Source organism: Rana temporaria, chromosome 2, assembly GCF_905171775.1.
Source record: "Rana temporaria chromosome 2, aRanTem1.1, whole genome shotgun sequence".
NCBI lineage: Eukaryota > Metazoa > Chordata > Amphibia > Anura > Ranidae > Rana > Rana temporaria.
In genome coordinates, this window is record NC_053490.1 from 113679426 (window position 1) to 113706966 (window position 27541).

At 44.4% G+C, this 27541-nt stretch overlaps 1 protein-coding gene across 4 annotated transcripts in view; it reads right to left on the reverse strand.

Annotated features, from left to right (window-relative positions):
• The window catches only part of VDR (vitamin D receptor), a 257271-nt gene that overhangs the window by 33017 nt on the left and 196713 nt on the right, over nt 1-27541 (reverse strand). For all 4 annotated transcript variants that reach the window (XM_040340786.1, XM_040340783.1, XM_040340784.1 and 1 more), the window contains one exon: nt 13394-13493. In XM_040340786.1, coding sequence (XP_040196720.1) covers nt 13394-13493 — 100 coding nt within the window. The remainder of the gene's footprint in view (nt 1-13393; nt 13494-27541) is intronic.

Genomic DNA, 27541 nt, shown 5'->3' on the forward strand with positions numbered 1-27541 from the left:
AGCTAAGGGGTTTTGCCCATAATGCTTCTCTTTCAGAGAGCTGGATCCTGGGCCCAGGACTTAGAACCCTTTGGGGTGCCTAAAGTCCCTGTTTGCCAGGATGCTATATGGGTCCAGGACAGTGGGTTCCTTCAAAGGACCCCAGGGCCTGAAGGTCTAGACGCCACCCACGGAGATGGGGGAAGATTGGACCACTTGCTGTGCAAGGTCCTGCGGCATGGAGCAGGTAAGAAAGGGGGGGTCTGCGGAACTTGGTTCGGCAGCAGGCTCTCCAGGGGGGATCTTTTGGGGAGTTTGCCCGAGTATGCTCTTGCATTGGCAGTCTGGGGCCACTATGTCTGTGTAAGACAGGATGGTCTGTGTTTTACTCCCCATATGTGTGATCTCCCTGGTCTATGTGTTGCAGGTTCTATCTGGCTGGGCGCTAGGTGGGGTATTAGTGTGTGCCTACTCTTTACCCTGAACTAGGGAGGTGTCTGCGCCTACCTGAAGGTTCTTACCTGGCCGGGTGCTGTGCGGATGTTTCCTCTGTGTCTTGTCTTCTCTCCTGCGTCCCTGCAGCATGCTGCTTTCACCATGCCCCCCCCCCCGTGACGCGCGCGTGCACAGCGATTTATAAAAAAAAAAAAAAAAAAAAGACGAAATTCGCGCCGTTTTTAAAGGGGGGGGCGGGACGTTGGATCTCATAAGAGGAAGGGGCGGCCCTTCCTCTGTGCTGTATTGGCTCAGTTCATGTCTGAGCTCAGGAGAGGAGGACACAGAGCGGCAGCAGTGCAAGCCTGATGCACAGTGGCACCCGGTGGCGCAAGGGAGTATTGCAGTTCTGACAAACAGAACTAGCTTTTCAATCTAGCCTAAACATTTCCTTACAGCAGGTGGTTTCTTGCAATTTCTCTTGTGGGGAGACAATGTGATTCCGTAGAAAAAGGGAAAAAAGGGTCTCAGGATCCAAAAAATCCTAAAAAATTAAAAAAAAAAAAAAAAAAAAAATATATATGCATAATTGAAAAAAAAAAAAAAAAAAAAAATAGGGAACACATATTGGTCTCCCCATTGGGTTTTTTGGGCATTAGTTGTTACTACTGTCCCCTTAAAACCGCATAGTTTTTTCTCCTACCTACATCAGTCAGTTGTTGTAAGTAGGGGTGCCTCGGTATTGTACCATGGCTTCCAAAGCATCAGGATCAGGGGAAATGGCAAGAGGTGCCAGAGGACAAAGGGGTTCCCCCTCAGATTCTGAAGGTTCGAGTCGGGATATGCCTGTACTCTCCCCACAAATTATTCCAGTAGTGGGTGCCTTGGTTGAGCCATTAGGGGGATCTGGTGTTGAGGCTAGTTCAGATCCACCCAACCCTGTGTTTGTCACAGAGGAAATGCTAGCCCTTTCCTTAGGGGGACTAGAAAAGAGATTGGCAACTATGATAGTCAATTCCATGTCGGGCAAGAAGCGGACTAGGTCTCCGTCACCTAGGGGTGTACCCCCAGATGCTGAGGTTCTCTCCCTCGGAGAATTAGAAGCTCAGGAAGATCATTCCCATGACCATGAGGGTTCAGGGGATGAGGAGTCTACTTATAAGGAGCCAGTCTCGGCCTCCCATGCAGAGAGCTTGTGGATTCAGTCATTGACAGACATGGTCCGCCTGGCATTTAAGTTGCCCTTACCGGAGCCTCAGGCTTCGGCGGTATCATCCTTAGGTTCATTGAAAGCGCCTTTGAGCAGCGCTGTTTTTCCGGTCCATCCTCTTTTAGAGGAACTGATTTTTCAGGATTGGATACGACCAGATAGGATCTTTTTACCACCTAAAAGATTTTCCACCATCTACCCTATGGAAGAAAAATTTTCCAAGAGGTGGGCTCTCCCAGCTGTGGATGCCGCCATCTCTTGTGTAAACAAATCTTTAACTTGCCCAGTGGAAAACATACAGATGTTTAAAGAACCGGTGGATAAGCGTTTTGAGACACTTTTAAAGGCATCCTTTGCTACGGCAGGTGCAGTAATACAGCCAGCAGTGGCTGCTATTGGGGTTTGTCAAGCGTTAACAGACCAGACAAAACAGATGCTTAAAGACATTCCTGCCCAACAGGCAGAAGAGTTATCGGATATTCCTAGAGCCCTGTGCTTTGCGGTGGATGCTATAAAGGACTCCATTCAGCAGGCGTCTCGTTTGTCACTATTTTTAGTACACATGAGAAGGCTCTTATGGTTGAAGAACTGGGCGGCTGAGCCCCCATGCAAAAAGCTTCTGGCAGGTTTTCCCTTCCATGGAGGTCGACTCTTCGGAGAGAATCTAGATAAATATATTCAGACTATATCGAGTGGCAAAAGTACCCTTTTACCGGTCAAAAAGAAGTTTCGGGGACCTGCGTTTAAAAGGCAGCTCTCCCCTGTTCCGGGGCCCTCCAATTCCAGGCAGTATCGACGGCCTCCTGCGAGATCAAACTTTAACAATAAGTCGCAGGGACAGGCCTCTGGGGGCAAGAAGCAGTGGTATCGTAAGCCAGCAAAGCCAGCCCCTAAGTCTGCCTTATGAAGGGGCGCCCCCACCCACAAAGGTGGGGGGAAGGCTTCGTCTTTTTGCGGAGGTTTGGGAAGCCGATATCCCCAACAGATGGGTCCGGTCTTCCGTGGCCACAGGCTACAGATTAGAGTTGCTAAAGTTTCCTCCACCTCATTATCAGGAGTCAAGGGTACCGAGCGATCCAACAAAAGAGGCCTCTTTACTGGCGGCGTTGGATCATCTGCTTTGCCAGGGCGTGATAGTAGAAGTACCAGCCCAAGAGCAAGGGCTAGGGTTCTACTCCAATCTGTTTACCGTTCCAAAGCCCAATGGCGATGTCAGGCCAATTTTGGACCTAAAGGGTTTAAACGTTTACCTAAGGGTTCGTTCTTTCCGGATGGAATCTGTTCGGTCAGCAGCCGCCGCACTCCAGAAGGACGACTTTCTGGCGTCCATAGACATAAAGGATGCTTACCTTCATGTGCCAATTTTTCAGCCACATCAAAGATTTCTCCGCTTTACAGTGGCCCAGCGTCATTTCCAATTTGTGGCACTCCCTTTCGGGCTGGCTACGGCCCCCCCGGGTATTCACAAAGGTCCTAGCTCCGATCCTAGCCAACCTAAGGGTCCAAGGGGTCACGGTCCTAGCCTACCTGGACGACCTCCTAGTCATAGATCACTCGTCTCCTTGCCTGGAACGAGCAGTGGCCCTCACGGTTCAGTACCTCGAGAGGTTCGGTTGGATCCTAAACCGAGAAAAATCAGCATTCCAACCCACAAGACGGTTGGAATACCTCGGCATGACGTTAGACACAGAACAGCAAAGAGTGTTCCTGCCTCTAGTAAAGGTCGAGGCCATCAAAGACTTGATCCATCTGGTTCTAAGCAAAAAAGAACCAACTATTCGCCTATGTATGCGACTACTAGGCAAGCTAGTGGCCACGTTCGAGGCGGTACCTTACGCTCAAAGCCACACTCGCATCCTACAGGCAGCCATTCTGTCAGCATGGAGCAAGAGGCCACAGGCCTTGGAATTTCCTTTGCCACTCTCATCAAGAGTCCGGCAAAGTCTGTGCTGGTGGTTAAATCCTCAGAATCTACTGAAGGGAAAATCTTTCAGCCCCGTGGCCTGGAAGATAGTGACCACAGATGCCAGCCTGAGGGGCTGGGGAGCGATCTTGGATGGTTGCACTCGCCAAGGTACTTGGGCACAGGCGGAGAGGCAGTTACCCATCAATATCTTGGAGCTCAGAGCTGCTCGGCTAGCCCTCGAGGCTTGGACAGCCAAATTGCAGGGGTTCCCGGTGAGGATACAATCGGACAATGCCACAGCTGTGGCATATATAAACCACCAAGGGGGAACCAAGAGTCAGGCAGCTCAGAGAGAGGTGAGCTTGATTTTCCAGTGGGCAGAAGCTCATGTGCCCTGCATATCGGCAATATTCATTCCCGGGGTGGACAACTTGCAGGCAGACTTCTTGAGTCGTCAGACTCTGTCGCCAGGGGAATGGTCTCTGCATCCGCAAATTTTTCAGATAATCTGCCAGAGGTGGGGAATGCCGGACGTGGATATCATGGCATCGAGATTCAACAAGAAGCTAGACAGGTTCATGTCCCGGACACGGGACCCTATGGCCCGCGGAGCCGATGCGTTGGTTTGCCCTTGGCATCAGTTCAAACTTCTTTATGCCTTTCCCCCGCTACAGTTGCTACCCCGCCTGTTACGCAGGATCAGGGTGGAGCACAAACCAGTCATCCTGGTAGCTCCAGCATGGCCCAGAAGGGCATGGTACTCACTAATCCTAAAGATGTCAGTGGGAGATCCTTGGACGCTTCCTCTACGGCCAGACCTACTCTTGCAAGGCCCGATCCTCCACCCTGCATTACGGCATCTAAATTTGACGGCCTGGCGGCTGAATCCCTGATTCTCAGGGGTAGAGGGCTGTCTAAGCAGGTAATCTCTACCCTGATCAGGGCTAGAAAGCCGGTTTCCAGGGTGATTTATTACAGGGTCTGGAAGGCCTACGTAGGCTGGTGTGAGTCCAAGAAATGGCTTTCCCGCAAGTATACCATTGATCGAGTGTTAAGTTTTCTCCAGCTAGGAGTGGATAAAGGCCTGGCATTAAGCACAATCAAAGGACAGATTTCAGCTTTGTCAGTGTGGTTTCAGAGGCCGCTGGCCACCCACTCGCTGGTTAAGACCTTCATTCAGGGGGTCTTACGTATTAATCCTCCGGTGAAGTCGCCACTTTGTCCGTGGGACTTGAATCTTGTTCTGTCAACTCTACAGAAACAACCTTTTGAGCCGTTGGCTGAAGTTCCTTTGGTGTTACTAACAAGGAAGTTGGTATTTCTGGTCGCCATAGTTTCCGCCAGAAGAGTGTCAGAATTGGCAGCCTTATCTTGCAAGGAGCCATATCTTATTCTGCATAAGGACAGGGTGGTTCTCCGTCCTCATCCTTCCTTTTTACCAAAGGTTATATCCAGTTTTCACCTGAATCAGGACTTGGTATTACCATCCTTTTTTCCGAAGCCCACTTCCAGAAAGGAAGGGTTGCTGCATACCTTGGATATTGTCAGGGCTATGAAGGCCTATCTTAAAGCTACAGAGAAGATTCGGAAAACAGATGTGTTGTTCATTCTACCGGATGGGCCCAAGAAAGGGCAGGCAGCTGCAAAATCCACCATCTCGAGGTGGATTAAACAGTTAATTACTCAGGCCTACGGCTTGAAGAGGTTGCCTCCTCCTTTGTCAGTAAAGGCTCATTCTACCAGGGCCATGGGCGCCTCCTGGGCAGCACACCATCAGATCTCTATGGCTCAAGTATGCAAGGCGGCAACCTGGTCTTCAGTCCACACGTTTACAAAATTTTACCAGGTGGACGTAAGAAGGAATACAGATACAGCCTTTAGGCAGGCAGTGCTGCGGGCTGCGATTTAAGACCCTCAGAATCGGGGGCACCCTTGAGTTAAAATTTAAATTTAAGTTTAATTTTTCTCGACTAAGTTGGATTTATTATTATTTGAGAGTATCTCTGAATTAAATCCTTGTGTCTTGGGAAGATTTCTCCCTCCCCTCAGTAAAGCATTGCTTTGGGACATCCCACATAGTAATGAATATGCCGCTTTGTGTCCCGTGATGTACGAGAAAGAAAAAGGGATTTTTAATACAGCTTACCTGTAAAATCCTTTTCTTGGAGTACATCACGGGACACAGAGCTCCCACCCCTCTTATGGGAAACATTTTGGGAGGCATACTGCTTGCTACAAAACTGAGGTACTCCTCCTATGGGAGGGGGTTATATAGGGAGGGGCACTTCCTGTTTGAGATTGCCAGTGTCCATCACCTGAAGGTACTCCATATAACCCACATAGTAATGAATATGCCGCTCTGTGTCCCGTGATGTACTCCAAGAAAAGGATTTTACAGGTAAGCTGTATTAAAAATCCCTTTATTTCTTCTCTGTTCTGTTCACTTCCTGCTTGTCTGATTTTACTGACCACCGTGACGGGAGGCTTTACTGCGGTGGTCAGTAACGTGCTCACCCCCTCATGAGAACTACATCTGTGTGGCAGGATGCTTTCTACATGTTAGAGACTTCAAGGAGGTGTGAATTACTGGGCGTGCCGCAATTCATACTGGGAAATGTAGTTCTTACATGAACGAACGATGCAAACCAGGAAGTGAATGAGAGAACAGAAACTAGAATGTCGGAGGTGATATAGATGAAGGAATTTCATAGGTATTTACTTGTTTAACAGAATCATTACACTATTCTGTCTGTCTACCTTGCAGACATTAATTTTAGGCAACATTTTTTTTTCCTTTACAACTCCTTTAACCACTTCACCCCCGGAAGGTTTTACCCCCTAATGACCAGGCCATTTTTTGCAATACGCACTGCATTATTTTAACTGACAATGGCACGAGCATGCGACACTGTACCCAAATAGATTTGATGTCCTATTTTTCCCCCACAAATAGAGCTTTCTTTTGGTGATATTTGATCACCTCTGCAGTTTTTATTATTTGCACTATAAACAAAAAAAGGACGACAATTTTGAAAAATAAATAAATATGTTTCACTTTCTGCTATAAAACATATCCAATAAAAAATTCAAATTTCTGCCAATATGCATTCTATCTCAATTTAGGCCAATATGCATTCTGCTACATATTTTTGATTAAAAAAATCCCAATAAGCGTATATTGATTGTTTTGCACAAAAGTTATAGTGTCTACAAAATGGGGGATATATTTATGGCATTTTTCTTTATTTATTTTACTTGTAATGGTGGTGATCAGTGATTTTTAACGAACTGCGACATTGCGGTGGATAGATCGGACACCTAGCTGACACTTTTGGCACTTTTTTGGGAACCAGTGACATTATTACAGTGATCAGTGCTACTGTATAAATGACACTGGCAGGAAAGGGGTTAACATCAGGGGTGATCAAAGGGTTAAGTGTATTCCGTAATCCTGCTTTCTTACTGTGGGGGGGGGGGGTCGGCTCACTGCATGGACACTGTGATCCGTGTTCCCCCATTAGCAGAAACACTAGATCACAGTGTCCATGTCTGATATCACGGTGGTCGTCTTGTTTACATCGGAAGACCACCTTTCTATCTCTGTGGGGAGCGACAGAGTGGTCAGAGGATATTGCTTCCCCTGCGCCCACTGTGGCCAATCAGCACATGCCCCTAAGTTGCCATTGACAAAATCATGTACAGGCACGTTTCTTTGCACAATAGAGCAGCCTTGCCGCAGTATGTGTATAGCAGGCGGTTGGGAACTGATTAAAATAAGTCTGTCTGTGTTTGTGCAGTGTGAGAAATATACAGGCTGACTGCAAACATCCCAGACACCACAAATAAATGAAAAAAAAAAAAAAAACTTTTCCAGATAATATACGATACTTACAAGTTCATGGAGTTCAACTCTGTAAAATGTTGATGAGCAAATCCCACTATATTATGCATAAGTATTATTTTCATTGTATTATTCAAATAAATATTCAATATATGGCAAACACACAGTACACAAATGTATAAAACAAAAAACAGCCTTATCCCCAGTGTCCTCATGAATTGCATTGAATTTGTTGCATGTCCAATGTTTATTAATAAAAAAAAAAGAAGAGCAAAAATAAAATAAAAAATCCCCCTCAGACCTCTCTCCCTGCACAGTGAATAAAGTGCATGCAGCCATTTGAAAGCACACTATGGCACTTTTGCTGTAAACAGATCCATTGCTGACCATGAGCAGCATTTTGGATACAATTTTCTGTGCACTAAAAGAAACAACGCAAGACTTTCAGTGTTCACCTGCTGTAAAGTCACACATTTTCTGCAACTCTGAAAACGTCCAATACTATCTTGAGTACCAAAAATGAGATAGAGAAAATGAATAACTTTAAGACACAGCTGCCATCCAAACACATTTTAGACATTGGTTACTGGGGGGCAAGATGTTTAGCTGAAAGGGAGCACAATAAAAGTAGGACATCATGAGTAAATGTAGGACACTCATAATATAATACAGGGCTCAACATTTCAAGTCCTGAGCCATGAGCCACTAGCCAGGCCTTAAGAGTTACTCGCCACCAGTTGCCCCACCCAACACCTCCCCTGCCCCACCAAATTATCTCATTAATTACACTGTTAAATATTTTAAGCAGAATTAAGTTCCAAAAATAAATATTAACAACTTTAACAATAGTAACATAAAGCATATCAGTACCCATCTATCTGCGCAGCCTCAGTGTGCCCGTGAACGCAGCCTTACAGTGCCCCATCAATGCAGCCTTACAGTGCCCCATCAATGCAGCCTTACTGTGCCCCATCAATGCAGCCTTACTGTGCCCCATCACTTGCAGCCTTACTGTGCCCCATCACTTGCAGCCTTACAGTGCCCCATCAATGCAGCCTTACAGTGCCCCATCACTTGCAGCATTACTGTGCTTCATCAATTGCCGCATTATTGTGCCCCATCAATTGCCGCATTACTGTGCCCCATCAATTGCCGCATTACTGTGCCCCATCAATTGCAACATTACTTTGCCCCATCAATTGTCGCATTACTTTGCCCCATCATCACTTCAGACTCACCTCACACAAACACTGGCGCCGCTTTGAGCCAAAGGCTGCAGCGCTTTCCTCCTCCTCTTGTATCACACACACAGCGTGTCATGGAGCGGGGTTTGTGTTTGGCGGCACTGTGTGATAAGGTCCCGCCCCCCTAGACCGGCTAATGTGATAGGCAGAACACTGATTCAATCTACTATCACATTAGCTGGGGGGCGAGACCTTGTCACATGGCGCCGCCAAACACAAACCCCCAGTGGCGTCACTAGGATTGGTGTCACCTGGTGCGGTAAAACATGGTGTCACCCCACCCCTCCCCCCATCATCTAAAGAACTATGTGCAGAGTGCCCCTCACCCCCATATACCCCCTCCTAGCACAATTCCTCTTTCTCCTTCCCTCATCCCCCCTCTCAGCACAAATACCCCCCAATATTCCCCCTCTTAAAAATATTCACCCCCCATATGCCCCCTTCCAGTACAAATACCCCCTCTCAGCACATTACTTCCCCTCCATGTCCCCCTACCAGCACAAGTCATAACACTCATTTACCCCCTTTCAGCACAAATCCCCCTTCTCAGTAAAAAATGTCCCCCATATCCCTCCTCCCAGTATAAATCCCCCCCAAACCCCTCCTTATACAAATTATTTTACCCCCCAAATCCCCCCTCTCAGCACAAATCATCCCCCCATCTCCCTGCACAGATCCCCCCCTCTCAGCCCAAATCATCCCCCCCATCTCCCTGAACAGATTTCCCCTCAGCATAAATCATCCCCCATCTCCCCCTCCCTGCACAGATCCCCCCTCAGCATAAATCATCCCCCATCTCTCCCTTCCTGCACAGACCCCCCCTCTCAGCACAAATAATTCCCACATCTCCCCTCTTTCAGTATTAAACCCCTCTTCTTGCCCAAATTATCTTATTCCCCCAACCAAGCCACCCTCAGCAGAAGACTGTTATCAGTTACCGGGTCCTCAGTGATTGATGGCTGACACTTTAGCAGCTCCCATCTGTCCCAGCCGGCTGCCTGCATGTTAGCAGTGTCAGAGCGCCGGGAGATCTCCTTTGAGTGTGTGTCGGCATTTGCGGACATCTCCTGCGGGGTGTCCCCGGATCTCCAGCGCAAGGATGGCTGAAACTTTAGCAGCTCTTATCTGTCCCAGCCAGCCGTGTCAGGGCGCCAGGAGATCTCCTTCCCAGGTTCCTCCTCCCGTCCCATCAGAAGGCACGCCAAAGCAGAGAAGGAATCTGGGAAGGAGATCTCCTGGCGCCCTGACACGGCTGACATGTGGCTGGCTGGGACAGATAGGAGCTGCTAAAGTGTCAGCCATCACTGCGCTGGACACCCCGAATAAATTCCACTCGCAAAATGCGAGCAAAAGAGTGAAATTTTGAGGGCTGATATATTATATACATACATACACACAGTACTGTGCAAAAGTTTAGGCAGGTGTTAGAAAATGCCGTAAATTAGGAATGCTTTCAGAAACAGAAGTGTTAATAGTTTATTTCTATCAATTAACAAAATGGAAAGTAAATGAAAAGAAGAGAAATCAAAATCAAAATCAAAATTTTGTGTGACCACCCTTTGTTTTTAAAAAAGCATTAATTCTTCCAAGTACACTTGTACACAACATTTGAAGGAAGACGGCAGGTAGGTTGTTCCAAACATCTTGGAGAACTATCCACAGATGTGGATGTAGGCTGCCTCAAATCCTTCTGTCTCTTCATGTAATCCCAAACAGAATCAATAATGTTGAGATCAGGGCTCCGTGGAGGCCAAACCATCACTCCCAGGACTTAATGTTCTTCTTTACACTGAAGATAGTTCCTAATGACATTGGCTGTATGTTTGGAGACATTGTCCTTCTGCAGGATACATTTTGGGCCAATCACATGCCTCCCTGATGGTATGGCGTGATAAGAAAGTATGGAGATACCATTGATCACACAACGTTGAGGACCAAAGACGAAGACGTTGGCCAAAGAAACGTAATTCTGCGTTCCTTCAAAAACTGCACACACTAACCCTGTGTGTACATAAAAGAATTTATGCTGATTTGAAATAGAGCTGCACAATTAATCATTAAAAATCGTGATCTCGATTCAACCCCCCTCATGGTCTCTATTGTAGAGTTTCCCGATTCTTTCATGTAACAAGTGTAGAGACTACTCTGCTCACTTAGCTGTCAGGAGAAAAAAAGACGGGAAGTCTGCCAAGTTTTTAACTACATTGTCTGTGCTAGTGGATAACTAGAAACATTGTAACTCTTCCTTCTTATATCAAAAGGGATAAACTTCAGTGTGTAAATGCAGAAAGTGTAACCACTTAAAGTGATCGTAAGCCTTCCTGTTTTATTTTTTTAAAACAACAAACATGTTATACTTACGTCCACTAAGCAGCTTGTTTTGCACAGAGTGTTTCCGATCCTCCTCTTCTTGGGTCCCTTGGCGGCTCCTCCTTGCATCAGATAACCCCCTAGAAGAAGTACTCCCCCAGGGGTTACCATGCAGGTGCGCTCCCGGGTCCAGCATTTGCGTCCATAGACATGAATGCCGGACTCGGCCCCACCCCCGTGTCATTGGATTTGATTTACAGTAGTGGGAGCCAACGGCTGTGCGATCAATCTATCCAATTAAGAGTCGGAACTCTGTGCAGAGAGGGAAAGTGCGTCTCCGCTGAGGGAATTACGGGGCTCAGGTAAGTAAAACGAGGGGGCTGGGGGGGCGGTCACTGCCAGAAGTTTTTTCACCTTAATGCATAGGATGCATTAAGGTGAAAAAACACAAGGGTTTAAAAGTCTAAACCTTTTTCTGACACTTGTTTCTTACAAAAAAGAAAATCAGTATTTTTTGCTAAAAAATTACTTGGAACCCCCAAACATTTTACATATTTATTCAGCAGAGACCGCTAGGTCTAGGAATAAAATGGCAATTGTTGCAATATATTATTATGTCACACTGTAGTTGCACAGCAGTCTTTCAAACGCAATTTTTGGGGAAAAACACTTCAATGAATTAAAAATAAAAAACGAAACAGTAAAGTTAGTGCAATTTTTTGTTTAATGTGAAAAATTATGTTACGTCGAGAAACATCAGACAGCAATAGCAAAAGTTGCCAGAAGGGTAGCGGTAAAGAGCTGGAAAACCACGTTATTTGGTGAATGTTGGCTGAAAATGTTCTGCCGTGTGCATGCATACCAAGTTCACGGCCACCGCCCATTCGGACAAAAATCCATGGAAAAGTCAGATGGAAGTCCAATCGTGTGTATGAGGCTTTACTTTACAGTATTTTTTCACACCTGCCTAAAACGTTTGCCCAGTACTATGTAATATATATATATATATATATATATATATATATATATATATATATATATATATATATATATATACATATATATATATATATATATACATATATATATATATATACATATATATATATATATATATATATACATACACACACACACACACACACACACACACACACACAGTGTTCAGCATGAGTACACCCCAACAGATTTGGCAGAAAACCTTTACTTTCCTTTCAGAATCAACATTTTTCTATCGGACACCATACTACAAAACACTCCCACAAATGCGGGTCATTGATTGCAACCAAGATTTGTTAATTTGCACAAAAAAAGTATTTTTCCTAACAAATTCATTCAAGACAATGTTGCATCGGGCTCATGGTTTGACCGTCTGTGGGTCATCACCTTCAAGCATTATACATCTTCTACATTCGAAGTGTGGGAATATCGTATGTTTTTTTTGTTCACTTAAGAATCATTCACACAGTGGAATTCACGATTCAAGCTTCACCCAGCTCATATATGACTTTTTGGATCGTACATTAGTTATATATTGATTTTTTTTTTGCACACCATTCACCCGGTGATTTTTGTTCATGTTTCATGCCTTGTTTTTTTACTAAGACATATGTTTTTTATATTATTTAGGTATCATTTAGCGCTACAATTTATATGCTTTGTCTGTCACCTTCCATTTGTCTTTTGGTTTTGTAGCTGCTCATTATTTAGATAGCGCAGATTTATTTTGCCTCCTTCGATGGGGCTGCATGAGTGCTGCTGTTGTCAGGGAGCTGCATTTCCTTGATGGTATCATGAATTCACAGATGATACTGCTCTATATTAAAAGAAAAGGTGCTACCACCACTTTGTGCCCTTGGATCGTCATGCACTTTTCCAACATGACAATGATCCAAAACACAGATGTAAGACCACTGTTGCATTTCAGATGAATAACAGGGTAAAAGAGTGATTCAATGGCCAAGTATGTCTTCTGATCGGAACCCAATCGACCACCCATGGTGAATTCTGAAGAGACAAGTTGAGCATCACTCTCCATTCCATTCCTAGAAGACTTGATGCTGTCCCTACAAATCATGGAGGTCATACAAAATACTAGATGTAGTAGGTTTTGTTGTGGGGCGCTTTCATTTTTGCATTAACAAGTTTAAATAAAACTGAAGATTTTTTAATCCAAGTTAGATTATTGACCTTACTTTCATGCAATGAGCTTAACAAGTGTTCTATTAAACTCAGTTTTGTCAGTTTTGCAAATTGTTGATTGAGATATTTATTAAAATCATACTTTTTCAAAAGGGGTGTACTCATTTATGATCAGCGCTGTATAAATGTATATACATGTACTGTATACACACACATTTCAAAAACTTACACTTAGGGTGACCCTGGCCTTTAGAGCCATTTTTAATATTTTATATTAAATGAAATTGCAAACAAAAAAGAATGAATTTAGATCTTCAAATTTTTACCTGGAGAGGAATTGAAGGGGTCCGAGTCTGAGGAATAACTCTGCGTTTGAACAGATGAGGATCTTGTAATTCTTCTTGTTGGTGTTTCCCTGACCGGAGGCTGCACAAAAAAAAAATAAAAAAAATCAGGATCCAGAATATATTTGAGCCCTGGTTCACACTGGTGCGTTTTGACATGTGATTTGACATGTTAAATTGCATGTCAAATCAACGGCAATGGCACCGTCCTAATCAGTGCAATGCCGCATTTGTAGAGCTGCACCGATTTCAAAGAGTAGTTTCTCTACTACTTTTTGCAATTTCAGGGTGCGATTTCGGTTGACAAATATGTGCAGAAACCCGCACAGATGTCTGTGAAATCATGCAAGTTCAGCTGAACATGCATGGCTTCATTGCCGCAGCTCAGTGTAAACCTGGGCTTAAAGATATTTTGTACAGTACATATAAAAAAATAGCTTGACGTAAATATCCTTGTGCGTTGATGAAAACATTTTATGTATCGTTTGTAATTATATAGGTACATGAGGGTAGACACATTTGTTCATTACATACTCAGATTCATCTTCATGCTTTGCAGCATTGTGTGTTACTGCTTCTTCTCACAATACAAATGAGACGGCTTAATCGCTGAAAACAATGTACACCCTCTGTGTGTGTTCATCCTTGTTTACATGCGTGTACGTAAAGCTTAAATTTACCCAAAAGGGGGCGTTACGTTTTTAGGCCTCTGTCCCCCATATTTTTTTTGGGGGGGGGGGAGCGGGTACCTCGTTTTGACAGGTACCAACTTCCACTTGGATCAGAAGCTGCACAGAAACAGCTGCTGCTCTCAATCTGACAGCAGTGCGGGCGAATGCACACTGTCAAAATACATGTGTTTACTGAAATTACTGTCAACTTTCCCTTTAAGAGGAAATTCTAGCAAAAAAATATATGATATGATAGCAACGGGCTACGGACTAAAGTCTTATAATAAAAATTATGGGATTTCAAAAGAAAAAAATAAATATGCCTTTTTAAGTCTAAATGAAGCTGCTGATGTTTCTATAACTTGGGTGTCAAATGAACGCAGATGAGCTTCTACAAAGGAAAACATCTCATTCACATGTATTCAGAAAAGCTCAAAAAGGTATAATTAATCATAGAAAACCATGTTAGACCAAAAAACTGGAACAGTCCTTTCACCTAAAAGATGGTAAGAATAGCAGCTAAACACCTGAAATCTTTATGAGAGCCGTTTTACCTGCCAAAGGATTTGTATTCCTGTTTATCCAGTCTTGGGACCTGCCTTTTTGACTGGCCACCTGACTTTTTATTTGGTGTTTTATTAATATTTGTTTGGTAGCTGCAATGTTTCTTGCATGCATGATGCAAAGTTCATAAAAGGCCTGGCAATTCTAGCTCTTTTCCAGATGGCCAAGTAACATTGGGTGGCTCTGGGTTCAGAGAGTATTTTTAGATTAGCCTTTGGGTGGGTATGCTTTAAAACAGACCTAAACTCAATGCTAAAGTCTGCTTTAAGAAATTAGGGTGGCATTTAGGATTGCATGGGGGAGAGGGCAGGTAGGGCAAGGGTGCAGCAAAATGAATGACGGCCAGTTCACACCACAATTTCTGCTGTCCAGATGCATTTTTGCATGTGCATTTTTTAGGAGTTCTGGTGCATTTTTCCCCACATCTTAATTGCATTCCAGTGTGTTTTTATCTGTTTTACCGCATTCCAGATGTGTTCCATACAGAAAAAAAGTGTAAACTAGGGTCATTGGTATCCATGTTCAACATGTTTCTGTCCACATATTTCTGTTGCAGAATAAAAACGCCCTGGACTGCATCTGGGGTGAACCAGCTCTAAATGTATGTATCAATAATTCAGGTAATGCTCCAACTTCAGATCACCTGATCTACAACCAGTGTAAGGTTACAGTTGTACTGTACATACATATGTACTAAATGTACATGACCGTATTAAATTTGATATTGTTATTAGTACTGGAGTATCAATGGTGGATTGACTTTATACATAAAGGCCCGGATTCACAAAGCACTTCCGCCGACGTATCTCGAGATACACCGCGTAAGTGTAACTATGCGCCGTCGTATTTGTGCGCCGTGCCCACAATCTGAGATACGCCTAAAAATAGGCTTTCTACGACCGACGTAACTTGACTACGCCGTCGTATAGTGGGCGCATATTTACGCTGGGCACATTTTCCGCTCCCATTGATTTTCTATGCACATATGCAAATGAGGGAGATACGCCAATTCACGAACGTAGTTGCGCCCGGCGCATAATATATGCGGTTTGCGCAAGTCGTACGTCCAGCATAAAGTTATTCCCCATATAGGAGGCGCAACTCATGCAAAGGTATGGACCAGGGAACAGAGCCGTCTTATTTTACGTTGTTTACGTAGTACGTGAATATGGCTAGGCGTAGGTTACGTTCACGTCGTAGGCAGTGATTCGACGTATCTTTGGCTGATGTTTCGACATGATTCTGAGCATGCGCACTGGGATGCGGCCACGGGACGGCGCATGCGCCGTTCATTTTAAGTACTTCTATGGCGCTTGGCCCATCATTTGCATGGGGTCACGCCTCATTAGCATGGCTCACGCCCACTTCCACCTATGCTGGCTTACGCCGAGGAAACCCAGAGTAGATTTGAGAGCGAGTGCTTTGTGAATACTGTGCTTGCCTCTCTGCGCTGCGTCGGCATAGCGTATATTCGATACGCTGGCATAAATATGCACCGATGTATGTGAATCCGGGCCATAGTGTTTTCTGGTTTTGCAGTCCACAGAACTAAAAGTACAATTTTGTACAGAATGGGTAGTAGCCTATACAATATCTCACAAAGGTGAGTACACCCCTCACATTTTTGTAAATATTTTATTTTTTCTTTTCATGTGACAACACTGAAGAAATTACACTTTGTTACAATGTAAAGTAGTGAGTGTACAGCTTGTATAACAGTGTAAATTTGCTGTACCCTCAAAATAATTCAACAAAGCCATTAAAAAGAGGAAGTAAACCCTCTCTTAAAAAAAAAAAAAAGCCTGCAAGACAAAGGCATAATGAGCTAGTATGCATAGCATACTAGCTCATTATGAATTACCTGAGAACGAAGCCCCCTCAGCAGTCCTCGGACATCTCCTCTGTCGCCGCCACGATACCCGGAGTGACTTCCGGGTATCGCTGCTCCGGTGCTGTGACTGGCCAGGGCAGTAATGACAACACTCCCACACGGCATGCTCAGTCTGCCTGCGCGCCGTAGACATCGGTGGCGTCTTTCTTGAAAATATCTCCTTAACCGTGTAGATTAAGGAGATATTTATTGCACCTACAGGTAAGCCTTAATCTAGGCTTACCTGTAGGTCAAAGTGGTCTGTAAGGGTTTACACCGCTGGCAATAAAAGCGAGTACACCCCTAAATGAAAATGGTCAAACTGGGCCCAAAGTGTCAATATTTTGTGTGGCCACAGTTTTTCCAGCACTGCCTTAACCCTCTTGGGCATGGAGTTCACCAGAGCCTCACAGGTTGCCACTGGAGTCCTCTTCCACTCCTCCATGACGACATCACGGAGCTGGTGGATGTTATAGACCTTGAGCTCCTCCAGCTTCCACTTGAGGATGCCCCACAGATGCTCAATAGGGTTTAGGTCTGGAGACATGCTTTGCCAGTCAATCACCTTTACCCTCAGCTTCTTTAGCAAGGCAGTGGTCGTCTTGGAGGTACGTTTGGGGTCGCATTGTTGAAATACTGCCCTGCAACCTAGTCTCCGAAGGCAGGGGATCATGCTCTGCTTCAGTATGTCACAGTACATGTTGGCATTCATGTTTCCCTCAATGAACTGTAGCTCCCCAGTGCTAGCAGCACTCATTAAGCTCCAGACCATGACACTCCCACCCAGCTATGACTAAGCACTAAGGTTTGGTGTGAAACGCGTCAGCTTGTACCCCGTTTGCTGTGGCATGTATCTTGTGTTTTTCGTTTTACAATAAAAAACACGTTTTGGAGTGCAGCTGTCCAGAAATCCTTTCCTCATTTTGCACTCCCACCACCATGCTTGACTGTAGACAAGACACATTTGTATTTGTACCTCTCACCTGATTGCTGCCACACACGCTTGACACCATCTGAACCAAATACGTTTATCTTGGTCTCATCAGACCACAGAACATGGTTCCTGTAATCCATGTCCTTAGTCTGCTTGTCTTTAGCAAACTGTTTGTGGGCTTTCTTGTTCATCATCTTTAGAAGAGGCTTCCTTCTGGGAAGACAGCCATGCAGATCAATTTGATGCAATGTGCGGCTTATGGTCCGAGCACTGACAGGCTGACCCCCCCTCCCCTTCAACCTCTGCAGCAATGCAGGCAGCACTCATATGTCTATTTCTCAAAGACAATCTTGGGATAGGATGCTGAGCACGTGCCCTCAACTTCTTTGGTTAACCATGGCGAGGTCTGTTCTGAGTGGAACCTGTCCTGTTATGGTCTTGGCCACCGTGCTACAGCTCAGTATTGAGGTATTGGCAATCTTCTTATAGCCTAGGTCATCTTTATGTAGAGCAACAATTCTTTTTTTCAGATCCTCAGAGTTTTTTGCCATGAGTTGCAATGTTGAACTTCCAGTGACCAGTAAGAGAGTGAGAGCGATAACACCAAATTTAAACCCACTTGCTCTCCAATTACACCTGAGACTGTGTAACACTAATGAGTCACACGACACTGGGGCAGAAAATGGCTAATTGGGCCCAATTTGGACATTTTCACTTAGGGGTGTACTCTTGTGTTGCCAGCGGTTTGGACACTAATGTCTGTGCATTGAATTATTTTGAGGGGGCAGCAAATTTACACTGTTATAGAAGCTGTACACTCACTACTTTACATTGTGTCATTTCTTCAGTGTTGTCATCTAAAGGTATAATAAAATATTTACAAAAATGTTAGGGGTATACCCACTTTTGTGAGATACTGTAGTTATTCTATAGTGATTTTGTGATGATTTCTTCCATAACAAAAAAGCCCTCTTACCACACAAGTGACTAATAATGATGTGGTTCATTCTAAAACTGGATAACCTGTAGGACTTGTTTAACAGAGCCATTGCTGGGAGTGGCACATTGTGACAGATTAAAAAACAAAACAAAAAACAAAACACCTCTTACAGAAGTGATAAATCTAGACTAAAAGGTGGATTAATCAAAATATAGATAATATCATTCATTTCTAGGAAATTGAAATATTTTAAATAATTCTTTATTCATGCTAAAATCCATTTATCACATTCATTGCTAATTCATGAAATGAAAACATTTCTACATACATAATGGTTTCATTATGTATGTTGGGGTTAGAAGCCTTTTAAGCGCAGCAGTCTTTTTCTAAAGAAGTGTTTTTCTTAATGCTATGATTGCTTAAAGTGAAAAATGATCAATACTGACATACAGTAGGTAGCTAGTGAATCACAGGAAGAGATGTTCTTGATCAAGTAAAGATATAGTACTGTATTATTACAAAAAGTAAACTGAATAGTTACTTTTACTTAAATTTTTATATTAAAGTTATTTGAAATGGCATTCACTGGTTTTACCTGATTAAAGGGAATGTATAATGGTTTTGTAAACATGTTCCTTTATTATAAAAGGAAAAAATTGTTAGGCAAATATGAAGTGCTGTGTATGAATATTATTCAATAATCTTTGCAGGCAGGAGGTGGTGCTTTTAGGCTCTGTTTCACATTTTTCTCTTAATCTGCCAATCATAAGAATCTGTTTACAGAGCACAATAGTGCAAGCTAAAATGTACACACAAGCTAATGAGTTAGAGGAGTGAGACATGCCTTTATTTGATGGCTCAATCAAGGGATTTAAGCAAAGTGAGTCTCAAAACATGTAGCTTTATTAAATGCCAAAACAAAGGCTGTGCATTTAAGTAAAAGAAAAGAAAAGAAAAGAAAAAAAAAGATTAAGAAAAAAAAGGCCAGTTTAAAAACTTAGGAAATGTAAGTAAATAAATAAAATTGATCAAAGTCAAGTAGAAAGAAAATTCACAATGTTTCAATGTAATTTTTCCTCCCTTGTTTCTGGTACATATTTTAGGTGGAGAGGTTCTATCCACCACTCACTACCATCTAAAATCCTGCCATCTACAAGAATGCACACCAGAGTAAAGAAAACAGGATGTCGGCTAACAGCATTACCCTGGGTTTCATCTGGATAGGAAATGAGAATAAATCCTCCCAACAGAGACAACATTTAATTTTAAAACAGCAACCAAAGCATTTGACAAGTACTTGCATACACTAATAATAATTCAACATTATTAAAAGTCAAATGTAGGGGGGAAAAAAGAAAAAGAGGTAGCTTTTTTTTTAAAATCCCTTTCAAAGTTTCATTATGACTAAACATTGTCAAAGGAAGTGTAGACCAGGAGTCAACGTGCTGTCCTTCTTTAAGACCCCTTTCTCACTGAGGTAGTTTTCAGGCATTTTAGCACTAGAAATGTAGTAGCGCATGTAAAGCGCCTGAAAACTGCCTCTCGTTCATTACAATGGGTGCTTTCACACCCGGGCAGTGCGTTTGCGGGATGTTCGGACAAGTCCTGTGAGCAGCATCGTTGGGGCGGTGTGAAAGCGCTGTATACAGCACTCCTAAAACGCCCCTGCCTATTGCAATGAATGGGCATTACTTCCAAAACGCCTGAAAAGCGTGTCGGAGGCGCCGCAACATGGGAGCTTTTAACCCCTTTTTTTGGGGTTAAAAGTGCCCGCTAAAACGAGCAGGGCTTTACCGCTAATGGTTGGCGCTTTTAGTGTGAAAGCAGCCTAAAGGATAAATGTACATGCATAAAATATGGTTATTCGTCTTGCCTAGTCCCAAAGAGGAAAAAGGCCTCTTCTCTGCCACCCCCTGAACCTAACCTGTCTTGTTTTAGTTTAAATATTCTACCTGAAAACCCCAAGTAATTTAAAACTCCAACCACGTGACACACGTGGTCCATAGTGTGAGAGGATCCTGTCTATACTACAGTCTGGGTGCTGCCCATTTGCTGTCACAAGTATCCATTAATGGGTCCTCACTGGAGTTCTTGCAAAGCCTTTACAAGGTCCTTAAAGTGTTTGTTACCCCAACATTTCATATTCTCGATATGAGTCTACTGTACATTGTACTTGTACTGTATTGCTTTAGTGTGAAATCTCTGGCATTCCTGCTAGGTCCCCTTGCTTCCCTATTAAAAACTGACCACACTGATCAGGAGAGCACACCATGGTCAGTCTTCTAGCTCTGCTGGTAACTCAGTGTGCACTCCTCCAATGATCAGACATGCCCTGACACCCCCCCCCCTGCACAGCTTGTCACAGGGAAGCTCAGTGTACCGCTTCTTCTCTTCCCCCATCTCTTCTGCAGCTGAGAACAGGGGGAATGTGATCACTTATAAAAAAAGGTATTTATGTTTTTTCATATCGATACAGTGCAAAAATGGTTTACCTTTCATTTGTATTTTAAACTGAATGGGTTGTTTTACAAGGTAATCGTTAACAAACACTTTAACCACTTAAGACCCGGACCATTATGCAGGTTAAGGACCTTGCCCCTTTTTGCGATTCAGCACTGCGTTGTTTTAACTGACAATTGCGTGGTCCTGCGACGTGGCTCCCAAACAAAATTGACGTCCTTTTTCCCCACAAATAGAGCTTTCTTTTGGTGGTATTTGATTTTTATTTTTTGCGCGATAAACAAAAATAGAGCGACAATTTTGAAAAAAACTCAATATTTTTTAATTTTTGCTATAATAAATATCCCCAAAAAAGATATAAAAAACATTTGTTTTCCTCAGTTTAGGCCGATACGTATTCTTCTACCTATTTTTGGTAAAAAAAAAAAATCGCAATAAGCGTTTATCGATTGGTTTGCGCAAAATTTATAGCGTTTACAAAATAGGGGATAGTTTTATGGCATTTTTATTAATATTTTTTTTTTTACTACTAATGACGGCGATCAGCGATTTGTTTCATCACTGCGACATTATGGCGGACACAGCGGACAATTTTGACACATTTTTGGGACCATTGTAATTTTCACAGTGAAAAGTGCTATAAAAATGCACTGATTACTGTGAAAATGACAATTGCAGTTTAGGAGTTAACCACTAGGGGGCGCTGAAGGCTGGGCCTTAAAGAGACACGTACAGGTACGTGCTTGTGCCCAGCCGTGCCGTTCTGCCGACGTATCCTTAAGTGGTTAAGCAATCTAGCATGATGCCATGACAAGGGACAGACGCATGAACAGTCGGCTAGGCAGTGGAAAGCAATGATGGGATCCAGTTTCTCAAAGCTTGTTCTGGAAGAGGTGCCCAGGCAGAAACCCGATAGCAGATTCAGTTATGTTTTTTATGGGTTTTAGGGCTTTATTTTGTTAAAACAGACTTAGGTGGATACATGCGAGGTGAAACAGTATTTCTTTTTAATTAAACGTAAGCGTTGACCAAAAAATAACCCACCCTCCTCCACAATAAATACATTTTTACCTGGATCCCACAGGCACTGCCTGCAGCAATCTTTGCATCCTGCTGGTAATGCTTGTAAATTGGTTCCAGATAGACCATCAACTCCACAGCCAAAACCATGGAGCGCCTGACCAAACCGATCACAATAGAAAGTGTGCGTGTATGTAAACAAAGGCTTTGTGTTGTTCCGACCGACATTGGAGGCAGTGGTGTATTTAGGTTTTGTGCTGCCCTAGGCATGACTAAATTCATGCACCCCCTAATTTAAATATGACCCACCCCTTCCTGTCAAAGCCACACCCCTTCCTATTTAAGACCCGCCCTATCATCTGTAAATCACACCCCTTCCAGACCCCTACCCCCTCCATCTCCCCCCCTAGAAGCAACAATACTCCCTTTCAGCACAAATCCTCACCCTCATATAAACCCTTCCAGTGAAAATCCCCCTTCTCAGCACAAACCCTTGCCTTAACCTCCCCTTTCCCAGCACAAATCCCCCTCTTAGCACAAATCCTTCCCCATCTCCCCCTCCCAGCATAAATCCCCCCTCCCATCACAAATCCTCCCCCATCTCCCCCTCCCAGCATAAATTACATCTCTCGGCACAAATCCTCCCCCATCTCCCCCTTCCAGCATAAATCCTCACGTTCAGAAAAAAATCCCCCCTCATCTCAAACCTGTGCCTCCTTCTCTCCCCTCCCAGTACACCCCCCCCCCCCAGCTCTTTCTCCTGTTCTGTAAGAGTATCCTCCTATTCTGTGACTTGTAGTGCACTCCGGGGGGCTGAGATATGGCAGCCTCCTATGCTGGGACTTGTAGTGCCCTAGACTACAGGGGATGGAAGAATGGCAGCCCACTCTGCTGGGACTTGTAGTGCCCTGAGTGGCAGAATGAGGATTCCTCAGTCCCCCCACAGTCTAAGGCACTACAAGTCCCAGCATAGGAGGCTGCCATATATCAGCCCCCCCCAGAGTGCACTTCAGGTGCCAGCATAGAAGGCTGCCATATCTCAGCCCCCACAGTGCACTACAAGTCCCAGCAAGAACGGGGCTGCCATATCTCAGCCCCCACAGTGCACCACAAGTCCCTGCAAGAACGGGCTGCCATATCTCAGCCCCCACAGTGCACCACAAGTCCCTGCAAGTACGGGTCTGCCATATCTCAGTCCCCACAGTGCACTACAAGTCCCTGCAAGAACGGGGCTGCCATATCTCAGTCCCCACAGTGCACTACAAGTCCCTGCAAGAACGGGGCTGCCATATCTCAGTCCCCACAGTGCACTACAAGTCCCTGCAAGAACGGGGCTGCCATATCTCAGCCCCCACAGTGCACTACAAGTCCCTGCAGGAACGGGGCTGCCATATCTCAGTCCCCACAGTGCACTACAAGTCCCTGCAAGAACGGGGCTGCCATATCTCAGCCCCCACAGTGCACTACAAGTCCCTGCAAGTACGGGTCTGCCATATCTCAGTCCCCACAGTGCACTACAAGTCCCAGCAAGAACGGGGCTGCCATATCTCAGCCCCCACAGTGCACTACAAGTTCCAACAGGAACGGTGCTGCCATATCTTAGCCCCCACAGTGCACTACAAGTCCCAGCAAAACGTGGCTGCCATATTTCAGCCCCCACAGAGTGCACTACAATTCCAGCAAAACGGGGCTGACATATTTCAGCCCCCACAGTGCACTACAAGTCCCAGCAAAAACGGGGCTGCCATATTTCAGCCCCTACAGTGCACTACAAGTCCCAGAAAAAACGGGGCTGTCATATTTCAGCCCCCACAGTGCACTACAAGTCCCGGCAAAAACATGGCACTACAAGTCCCAGCAAAAACGGGGCACTACAAGTCCCAGCAAAAACAGGCTGCCACCAGTCCTCCAAACACAAAACAATGAGACTGCACAGCCTTCCACCCCCTCCAATACACTTACTCCTTGGCTGCCATACACTCGGGCTCCCCACTCTCCCCTTACAACGGTGTCCTCCTACCTGAGTCTGGGCTGGATGTCACGCTGCATGGTGAAGCAGTGGGCGGGATGTCTGAAGAAGACACATTCAGGCTCCCAGACCCCGGCACAGCACGCAAGGCTGCAGATAACTCTGCACTGGTCAGGCACCTCAGAGGCAGTATGTTAGCCAGGAAAAGGCCGCGGGAGCCGGGACTCGGGAGAACAGGTGGGGGGAAGTTTTTGTGCAGGGAGGGCGCCGCCCCCCGCAAAGTGCCGTCCTGATTGGAGGTGAAGCCTATCCTCATTTGAAAAGTCCAGCTCAATCTGTTCTCTTGGACTTACATAGTTGATCAGGTTAAAAAAAAAAAAAACATATGACCATCAATTTCAACCAATAGAAAAAATAATAATATATATACCGTATTTTCCGGCGTATAAGACGACCTTTTGCATCCAAAGTCGGGGGTCGTCTTATACGCCGGTGACAGTCTCCGGGCATCCATGATTTAAAAGCCGCGCCTCCTCCACAGACAGTTCCGTGATAGGCGGAACACAAATTTTCCCAGCAGGGCCTCTGTTCAGTGTTCCGCCTATCACGGATGCCTTCTCATCCTCGGACGAGAGGACATCTGTGATAGGCGGAACACAGGAACAGAGGCACTTCTGGGAAAATTTGTGTTCCGCCTATCATGGAACAGTCTGAGGAGAAGGCGCGGCTTTTGAATCATGGATGCCCGCAGCCTGGAAGCCAGAATCTGCAACAAAATAAGGTAGGGAGATCGTCTTGTCTGGCACAGTGGGGGCAAGTGATGGCACAGTGGGGGCAAGTGATGGCACAGTGGAGGCAAGTGATGGCACAGTGGAGGCAAGTGATGGCACAGTGGAGGCAAGTGATGGCACAGTGGAGGCAAGTGATGGCACAGTGGAGGCAAGTGATGGCACAGTGGAGGCAAGTGATGGCACAGTGGAGGCATGTGATGGCACAGTGGAGGCATGTAATGTAATGTCACAGTGGAGGCATGTAATGTAATGGCACAGTGAGATTTGAAAAAAGCCTGTTTCTGTCAGCGGTTGTTCCTGTCAGTGGTTGTTCCAGCTACCCCTCAGCTTCCAGAAAGACTAGTAAGACGGGGGTAGTCTTATATGGCGAGTATATCCAAAACCAAAATTTTTCCTGGAAAAATAGGGGGTCGTCTTATACGCCCAGTCGTCTTATACGCCGGCAAATACGGTATATGTAAATTAACAAACCTGCATCCACAGAACCTTACTGTAAACCCACAACTGATCCAGAGGAAGGCAAAAAATAATAATTTAAATGGGTTTCAATTTGCTCCAACAGGAAAAAAAAAATTCCTTCCTGATCTATTTAAGGCTATTCATTCGGTCAGCAGTGTATGGTGCTATTACTTATACATAATAATAATTTGTTAAATTTTGTGCACTTTTTTTGACAGCATACAGCTATCCTCCAAGCATACCGCGAAAGGCAGCTGCACACTGAAGACATACAAAAAGATCAAGGTTTATTCCAGCAATAGCCACAGCTGTAGACCCATCCAGAGACTCCTCTAATGCATTTCACCACATTGAGCTTAGTCGACCTAGAAGACTATTCTGTTTATTTCGAAATGCATCCAGCTAAAACTAGCACCTGAAGAAAACTACTGAACGTCTTCAAAGTTTTTACTGCAAAGAAATCTTTCTGTATGAGGAAGTTAAAGTGGATGTAAACCCACTCTCATCCTTTCTAAACTACAGCCATAGTGCTGATCTATGCTGATATAGATGCCTCCTGCATGTATCCTTACCTGTCAAATGTCTCCCTTCTGTCTGTTATGAGAGCCGAAAAACTGCAGATTCTGTGGGTGGGTCTGTTGTCTGGAGCTCGATGGGTGGAGTCATAATGTCAGTAGACTCCCCGACCACCTCTACACTACCCTTGTCAGCATGCATTTTCTCCTGTGTATTCCTTACACTAAATTCTGCTATGATCCCTAACATCCAGTCAAAATCTAGAAAAGTAACCACATGACTTCAGAAAAGGAGTGGGGGTGGGAATTTAAAAAATAAAGCCTGTCTCCAGGCTAGTGCATGAGATATGTAGATAACCTGATGTTGCAACTGTGATCAGGTGACCTCAGACACACACACTGCAATATAACAATCAGATCACTCGAGCTTCTCCTCTGCCCAGCTCTCACTAGATACATCTAACCTAAATCAGAACACTTGTCTGTGTATATTCTGCTTTCTGTTCTGCGTTTTTACTGCAATATACATGCATTTCCTCATCACACTGAAGTGTGGATCACACCCCATGATGAGAAACATACAGTCAAAACACAGTAAATGCAGCCAATCCTGGGAGAGCTGGAAGGGAGAGGAGGGGAGAGGGATGTGAATTGTGAACTTTTTACACAGGATGTGCATCTGTCTCAGGCTAGTGCATGAGATATGTAAATAACCTGTCACTCACAGCAAGGGGGCGGAACGGACTAAGGTTTTTATCTGTAAATCCGTTTTATTTCACTGAATAAAAGAGGATTGCTCAGAGCTGGATTAACAGATGATAGGAAATCTTATACCCTACATTGTGACATCAAAAAAAAAAAAAATTAGGTTTACACCCACTTTAAGCTTTTTTACCCCAGATACAAAGAGTTCTCCCTTGTCATTTGCAAAGATCTTAAAAAGAACAACTTTAATCATAATTTACCTTGACCAATAAGTGAATGTGATTCTCACACGACACACTTATTCATTTTTCTATATTTTCTATTATAATGTTAAAAAAAATATTTGTTTTACTTTTTTTTTTTACGTATTACGTTTTTACAGCAGCTGTTTTTGGCAGTAGACGTTTTTTTCTACAGTCATTAAACTGTCCATCATGGTATATTATATTTTTTTGAGCAGTAAAAAACAAATAAAAACTAGTGGGTTCTGGGAGAAGTTTTTGAGCTGTAAAATTGCTTTAACGCTGTTTAACGTCGATAAACGCTGAAAAAGCATCACTCACCAGCGCTTTAACTTTTTTGATCCATTAAAAAAAAAAAAAAAAAAAAAACGCTAAAAACCACTAACGGGTTCCCTACTGTGCATGCACTACTGCGCGTTCCCACTGGTCCGTGCCGTCTTCTGGGACCTGTGTGTCTCCCAGAAGACAGCGGGGGGGGGGGGGGGGGGGAAATAGGCGCCGGACGTGGCGTAGGTCACCACGGCGGTGATATATGCCCGGAAGTGGGAGAAAATACCTGTATATTACACAGGTATCTGCTCCCTCCTCCCCCTTGAAAGGTGCCAAATGTGACACCGGAGGGGGGTGGGGGGATTCCAAAAAGCGGAAGTTCAATTTTTGGAATGTAAACCAAATTCATGACATTTGAGCTGGACACATATCTGCAGTATTTTATTATCTCTCTTCAAAGAGTCCCATAGCTTTCTCCTGAACCTTCCTGTTATCAGCCTGATAACTCCTGACAAATTCTCTGACACATCAGATAAAAACAGTCTAAAATTTCTGTCAGGGGAGGTTGCTAAAACAGATTAGCAGGGAGCTGGCCCTATTACAAAACACCTCTGAGAGTCTCTGCCTATGATGAGAGGGGGTGTGTGCCTTTCCTCCAATCAGCAATTTAGCTATCTTGGCTGTATGCCCAGACATCACACTGTGTTAAACAGGAAGAGA